This window comes from Solenopsis invicta, chromosome 1 (assembly GCF_016802725.1).
Source record: "Solenopsis invicta isolate M01_SB chromosome 1, UNIL_Sinv_3.0, whole genome shotgun sequence".
Taxonomy (NCBI): domain Eukaryota; kingdom Metazoa; phylum Arthropoda; class Insecta; order Hymenoptera; family Formicidae; genus Solenopsis; species Solenopsis invicta.
Window position 1 is genome coordinate 17,930,854 of NC_052664.1, and position 8,096 is coordinate 17,938,949.

Sequence of the window (8,096 nt, forward strand, 5' to 3'; positions counted from 1 at the left end):
ACGAAAATTCCGTATATTTAGTTTATATTTCTATTTGCATTTCTACAATTACGTATTTCTACTAGAAATATAAAAATATATCGCTCAATAACGCAAAGAAAGCATTAATAATAAAATTGTACGGAAATCCATAAAACTGTTATAGTTTTAATAAAAGAATATCATTTGATGGAGAGAAAATCTGATGATTACTAATGTGTAAAATTATACTCGACATATCTTTGACGTTTAACATTCGTATAATTTCACGTAACGACCATTAATGAACTTAAACGATCGCGTAACACGATCCTAAGTGGAACTATACATCAATTTTATTTCGTCGTATACTTCAGTTCGTTTTATCGGCACGAATCATGTTATCCCTTGCGCGCGTTCTCCCGTTGACATAATTAACCACCGAGGATTCCGTTTGAGAAATGAGTTATCTATTTGCCGGTATCCGCATATGTCTGCTCTGCGTCACTGACATTTATTCGATATCACGCGCGCCGTATACCGCCAGTCTAGGTATCACGTATCTTTAATTTACACGTAATTGATTTACTAAAAGCGCGATACTATTCGTAAAATCGATACGTTACCGATACATGCAAACTTTACTTGCAGTATAAAATTTATGTCACTTGTAAATAGGCGTTTGACCCTAACTGTCTCTTTCAGTGATACAAATAAATACAGAGAAGATCACGTTTTCTACTCATTTATAATCCTTTTAGGTTTATCGATAATCATATATATTAATTTTAACTCTAAATTAAACTTTAACTTCAATATTATTTATTAAATTGAATTCATAAATCTTTCATACGCTCGAAGAAAGTTAATCTAGCGGAGACTATCAGTCTCAAGATTTTATTCTATTGTACAAAATTAATCACTGCGAAAGTACCGACACGGAATCAAGACATCGCCGATCGTATATATACGGACGAGTGTCTGATGATCGCTCAATTAGCAATATGATCTCTGTACACCTGTCATCTTTGTCTGCTCGCTGTCGTCGCCGGATGTCGCCGAATTTTCCGCGGTACGGCCGATTAATCTCGCCGCATGGCATAATGAGGAATGAGTGTCACGTCACCCGACGGAGAGAAATGTACGACGTAAATCTCGAGATCGGATTAACTGTCGACGACGCATAGGCCGATTAGAAAGACTGCCGTTACGCGAGTTTTTATTCTCCTTTCGTTTAGAACGAAATAACGCAAGAATGTAAGGCACACGATAACAATTTTTTATATAATAATATATTAAAAATTGCATAAAAAATCGGATGATTCAAAATAAGTTTCCATTTTATTCATTAAAAAGTTAATTGATAATAAACACGCGTGTGTGTACGCATATGTATATATTTAAATCTTTTCGTTGAATTTTCAGTATGACTGTACGCATTAATAGACATATTAATAAAATTTGAATCGATAAATTTTCGTTGAACTCGATGTAGACATTAAAGATTGTTGGGATCAAAAAAGATTGGATGTGAATTAGATAATTCAATGATGTATCGAAGCTAAGCTGCTAAACTGGGATTGAAAGTCGATATTCTAGAATTAATCTATAACCAGATTGAGAAGGAAATCATCCAGTTTTATCATTTCTCTTTTTCTCGAGTGTGTAAGATCGATTCCGCGTGTAAGAACGATTCGACGAGAAACGAATCGGCCAGTACCCGGTGAAACGTCGATTTCGTTTATGCTTCGAAAAGGGAACTATATCGTGGGCACCTCGAATCATACAAGACAACTAGCGCCCACGTGTCACAGCGTATGGCAACAATTGCAATATTTTTGAACAAATAGATACGCGATAACATAGTCTCCAACATATCGGGACTCGTGCATAAACCGAAGGGTCCTTTGCATTTTTCCAAGTCCAATCGTAGAATTTGAACGCCATAATTGTCTGTGCGACGTGGGCAAGGAGTTAAAGTCTAGCCGCATAATTATAGCGCTAGTACAGGGATATGCGCGTGCAAGAACGCGTCGTGCAGCGATGCAATCTGCGGCCAATCACTTCCGCGTTTGGCAAACCCATCTTTTCGCACGCTCGTTACCTTATACGCGCCGCACGTTTCAATCGTGCGCGAGTATTTTTTTCATCTTCTATAATGCAAAGTATAGAAATTAGCTCTTAATATTCAGGTGGCGAGTACGGCATATCGCCTACGCTTGCATGTAGTAAAAAAAGGTCTAAAATTAAATAGACAACAACATACAAATTTAAAATACATGCAAGAAATATTTAAAAGTTTGAAATGCATTTTAAATATATTTGGGCGTTTCAATATCGTTTGGATTAAAAAGTATATACAATCAATATTTTTGGTGATATACCTATGGCGACCATACGCCTTTTATTATAAGGAACAGTCCTTTATTTCAAGTAGCTGTCCTTCAGATTTATTTTTTTTAAACTTTATTTTAACAATATTACGGGAAATTCTTTTCTAATATATAATGTTGTTAACTAATAAATAAATTTTTATGGAAACAATCGACAAAGTTAGTTTTATGCAATACAATTTGTTTTTTGTTGAATACATTTATTATTTTTTTAAATTAAAATTGTTCAAATTGATTTGTTTTCATTTTTTTTTATTATTTTGAATCTACTTTAGAGTTAAGCCAAGAGTGTGCTCCAACACAATTTCGAATCAATTTCAAACTAACACAAAACTACGCAATATCTCATTTTGGTGTTAAAGAAAATTTCATAATGCGTAAATTCCTGTGTTATAAACTGGTTTGGAAATATGTGAAAACAAAACGGTAAAATATTTTCAAGTTTGTCCTTTATTTTCTTTAAGAATGGTCATCGTAGATATGCCACATTTTCTTGTACTTAATTCATATTTATTTCTCATTTATAATCCAAACTATATATTAATTTAAACAATCCAAGTATTTAAGAGCTAATATATTGAATTCGTTCAAGCAAAGATTTATATTCATTTAAATTTTCAACTTTATTGATGAAGATGATAAAATGTCGAATAAATCGTTCGAGACTGCATCCTGATGTAGCTTGACGAGTGTGCAGTAAAGAATCGATGAAAATTTTGCCAAGCGCGGAAGGAATTACTTCTCTCTCTTTCTTTCTCTCTTTCTCTCGAACAGGACGAGTTAACATGTGGGACGTTCGATATGAGGGACGTAAACGTCGCGCGCAAAACAATTTACGGTTACAGTAAAATCGTGCAGATTCCATTAAGCGTGTGACATGCAAGCGAATCTTGGCGCATAACGCTGCACATTGTCGGCGACGTAACGACCGGCAACGCGGCGGCAATTTCATCATCGGAACGTAGATCCTCGCCGCTTCCACACTTTGAAAGTGATCAACACGACGGTTGAATTTGTCTATGCACCTGCATATCGAAGAAATTTCAAATTTATTTCAATTTGCAATATTTATATATAAAAAAAACAACTTGCACCGCGAACAAAAATGCTCGTGACGTTTATCGGAATTAATGATAAAATCTAACGACATCGCGTTTCGAAGAGAAAATCACAAATAGACCGGTATTATTCGCCGAGGAAAGTGCAGCGATTGCTAGCCAATTGCTCGTCATCAGCAGCCCATTGTCAACTATGCGTCGCGAACACTGCGTGCAGACTTTTGACTATTTTTTTTTTGCATTTTTATTCGTACACGATAAAATTGTAGGAGCCATGGTGTTTTCTCTTCCTTAAAGCGCGAAGAGTTCACAAATGAATCGAATTGCGTAAGACGAATCATACTGCATAATTATCATGACTTGATACACAACGTCAGCGTTCATCCCGCAACGCTACTGCGAAGAATGTTTACGTCTCGATTTTAATTGGAATGTAAATGGACTGCACGCTTTTTATGAATGCGACGCATAGCATTGGTCAGTCAAATGCAGCAGGCGCGTTATGCAGCTAGAGATTCTTCTGATAAGAGTCACGAAACAACGGCGAACTTAGACTGTACGTCAGACAAGATGAATGACATTCGGCACATGCTTAGAAGTCATCCGGATTTATCAGACGTTCTTTGGATGTATTTTTGAGGGATCGATTTATTTTCGTCGCGTAAATTTGAATCTAATTATTACCAAGTAGAAACAAATAATTAAATTGGTTCAGTCATGTAACTTTAATGCTGAAATTTCTTGGCATAGTTACAGTTATAACTCGACTTATACGCTATATTCTAAATTTACGTACTGTTTTAGAGTATTCGTTCTGAATATTCAGGCTGTACTATATTGACAATTTGAGAATCACGGGTTGTTTCATTAAGGATTCTTAGGGTCGTAAAAAATTTACAGAATTAAAAATTTTTTTATCTAAGTATATTATCTCTTAATTTAGAATTAGATATATTTTCTATATCTAATTCTCTATTAAGTCTATCTAATTCTAAATTAAGAGATTAGAATATACAATTATATATTCTAAAAAATCTCTTGAACTTTTTACGCACCTAAGAATCCCCAATAAAAATTAAAAATCCCCCAACTTTAATTAAGATAAAAATCTGCCAAAGCAACATTGTTATAAGCGCTCTCTAAATCCTAAAACTTAAAGGGTTATCAATGTCGAGGAAATCGGATCTGTGTTTCCTCTCCTCTTTCCCTCAACTTCTCTTCAATCTCCCTTTCGTCTATTGTGTACTCATTTACATAACGTTTCTCGTGGCGATCTTGTAGTAAACCCGGTTTTCAGACTTGCGTGTTACTCGGGTATGTTTTCGTGCCTCTTGTCAGTGGAGCTCCGCGAGACAGGCGATCACACACACGACTTACCTCGCAGACACACGCGACTTGCTCCTGCGTGAAGCCGAAACTCGGCAGCTGGCCGTTACCGCTGCCCCCGGCGGAACTCGCCGGGCTGTCCTGCGGGCTGTAGCTGGCCGTCCCGGTCGTGCCGGGCGTGTAAGCGTTTTCCACCGTGCCACCCGTCGTCGAGTGCCCGGTCAAGGGCGTGGGCGTGCTCTGAGGGCTGTAATCGCTGGCGGCGGTACCCAGGACGTCCGCGCCACCGCCGCCGCCGCCACCACCGCCGCCGGACGACGGGCCCATCGCGCCTCCGTTACCAGCTGTGCCCCCGTAGGCCATCATGGCTGCGTCATCTCCGGGGTCCACGACGACCCCCGCACGGCACCGCCGCCCTCCACCGTTGTGACGCGATCGTCCTACCCGCTTCGCGTTTGCGACCGCGACGGACCGCGTCGCCGCTCACGGGTTCTCCGATCCGACGCTACGCGATGAAAGTCCTTTTCACTCGCCACTCATCTTCCGCGAGGTGAGCCCTGTGCGGGGATCACTGTGGATCGTTGGGATGCCCGAACGAGATCATCTCGCGCGACGCGCCGATCAACGATTCAATGCTTGACGCGAAACGTCGTCCAGGGGAAGAATTTTGATCCGATGTAGATTATCGTCAAATTTGATCGATTAAACTCTCTTTTTCTTAATTAGAATAAAATTAACGTTCTATAACTATAGTCTAAAAAGACACGGCAATCCGTCAACTCAGACTAGATAAGTTTTGCTATAATCGCGATTCCTGCGCAATGCGTTAAAAGACGGCGAGCGATCAAGTCCGCATAATGAGGCAAATAATTAAAGTCGTCCAATCTGTGTACTGACAGTAATCCGATGGCACACTTATCGCATCATTTGTCAAAACTGATCAGTTTTACGCGTAGACTTTACCTATCTCGTCTGCATGCACTCAGTTTTTTTCAAACGCTCGTTCGTGTACCATCATCCGTCATAGTCATCAATTAAAAACTATATTCAATTAATTTAAACAATTGGACAGATAAATTCGTAGGCGTTGCACTATACTACGTGAAGCTCGAGGCGAGAAAGCACTGTGAAGAAGCCCCTTTACATTCCGTTCGACGAACTGTCGACGATTGTACCGAGATGATCGTACATCTCTCCAAAACATCACTTATCGGTCCGCAACGTTGCGCTTGGCTGTCCGTTCGACAGATCGTTCTCGTCGATTGTCTTGTCCGAGCGAGGATCGCGTAAAATTTTCGCGACCAGCGTGCGATATTTTTGGATTCCACCAGCTGATCGGCGAACGTCACAGTCGAAAGTGGAAAAATCCTACGAAACAAATGAGATCCTCTCCGGTATCAGTCTTGTGTGATTAACTTCGTGCCGACGGCCAACCGATTAGCAGATCCAAGTCACAGATCCTTACTTGTCCCTGAATCGCACTCGTTAGTCTCTGCGATCTGATGTAAATCAAATCTTCAAAAATCCAAAAAGCAAGAAGAAATCGTCGATTCTTCTCTTCGCTGAGAAAAGATATTGGAATTTCTTCGAATATCTTTTCTTGGACTTCGGATCGGTGTTCCGCTAGGATATTGTTGTTCAATGAGCAAAAGTATAATTTCCGGGTAAGAGATCACAGAGATTCCAAAAGTGGAAGATCAAATCATCCGGGCGATGATCCTCGCTTCGTCCGCAGTCGAGTCACGCTTGCAGTTTTGGCTCGATCGGCTCACGATCATTCCTGGAAATGCTCGGTGAACTCGCACAGTCGTTAGATCATTCCCGTCGTGGACACTTTCGGCAAATTGATCCGCGATAGAGGTCCGGTCCGTCCGTTTGCCAGCCACTCCCGCACAGCGACTTTTTTCCGACTCCCTGCTCTTTCTTCCTGTCTCGCTCTCACTGTCGGCACACAGGTTGCACCGTGAAATCCACGGGCTCGTGTTTCCACGGGGCCAGCGATCGTATTTATAGACCGCTTGGTACACTCGCGAGCGCGCTACTATTATTAGAGGCGCCTTAACGAGCGTCTCCCTCGCTCTCCTTGAACCCCATCGACGCCTCTCGTCGCGACGCTCTCTCCTCACCAAATGTCTTCAAACCGTTTCCACCTTCGAATTCCCACCTTCTCAAATGCCACTTGACGATTTAATAACGTTTATCTGTACGTGTGCAATAATTACAATGCCTCTCTTCACTTTTTTAAATGAAGTAACGGAGCGATAGAGATAATCCTTCCTGACTGTCGCATTTTTACATTTTCGTTTTCGAACACTGGGCGTCCCGAACAGCTGAGAATCAGCATTGATTCAAGCACTAGATGATCTCTGGTGCAAGCTGCTAATAATCTGATCTTCCAAGAGAGAACATTCGATCACTGTAGTCTTTTGAAATCACGCCTTCGCATAGAACGGGTGTAATCAGAAAATTCCACCCGGGCGATTCACTCGTCTGTTGTCCCCAGTGAGAAGCATATGTCCACGAGACTCATCACCGAAGAAACAACACCACTGACTGCTGAGGAATCGCGATTCTCCGGCACGAACGCGATTTCACTCGACGCGCACTGGATCCGTCCCCCAGAGCAAGTCCGATTCGGTGATCGTGATCTAGATCACGCTGAACGAGCGGGTCTCACGAAGCGGCGGATCAATGGACCGTTCTGTCTCTCTCGCTGCCGCGCGAGAGAGAGACACTCTCCTCACGCGCGCACCAGAAAGGACTGGCGACGCGGCGTGTCGGCGAGGCGAGCCGAGTGCGTCATGCGCGACGCGGTGCGGATTGGCAAGGGGCGTGGTCAATCTGACAGCTGCGTGACGCGCGGCGCTATTGGCCGCTGGGCATGGCCGCAGCCACCATACCGCCGCGCTATTGGTCGCGTGCGCGCCACCAAATGAGCCTCGTTACGAACGTCCGGCACGAGCGGAGAGAAAGAGAGAAAGAAAGGATGCAAGGTGGGGAAGGACGATAGAAAAGAGAGAGAGAGAGAGAGAGAAAGGAGACACGCGAGCGAATTGCATCCAGACCGCGGATCCTTCCGAGGAGCTCGTTAAATTCCAGCCTTTTCTGGATGTCTGTTCTCTCTTAATGACGCACGCACAGCGGGACAACGCGATTTTTACGTCGATGCATGGCGAACGTTATCCGCATGTAAATCTCGAAATCACGCACACGTATGTAGAACAGCTCTTCGTCAATTATTTGCTTTTTTTGTCGAACAGTCTCGAACGGATTGTAAAAATGTGTGGATCGAAGGATGAAAGAAGGATGAGAGAACGTATTGTTACCACTACAGATTGATGGTTTTTCCGCGTTATTTAAA

General features: G+C 42.0%; 1 protein-coding gene across 4 annotated transcripts in view; it reads right to left on the bottom strand.

The window, feature by feature from the left end:
• LOC105201205 (homeobox protein SIX1) overlaps window positions 1-7,515 on the bottom strand; it is a 41,874-nt gene extending 34,359 nt beyond the window's left edge. For 2 of the 4 annotated variants that reach the window (XM_039449015.1, XM_011169148.3), the window contains exon 1: window positions 4,787-7,515. In XM_039449015.1, coding sequence (XP_039304949.1) covers window positions 4,787-5,101 — 315 coding nt within the window. In that variant the 5' untranslated portion in view covers window positions 5,102-7,515. The remainder of the gene's footprint in view (window positions 1-4,786) is intronic. The other 2 variants (XM_011169149.3, XM_026132919.2) reach the window with 2 other exon arrangements.
• Window positions 7,516-8,096: the final 581 nt, after the last annotated feature.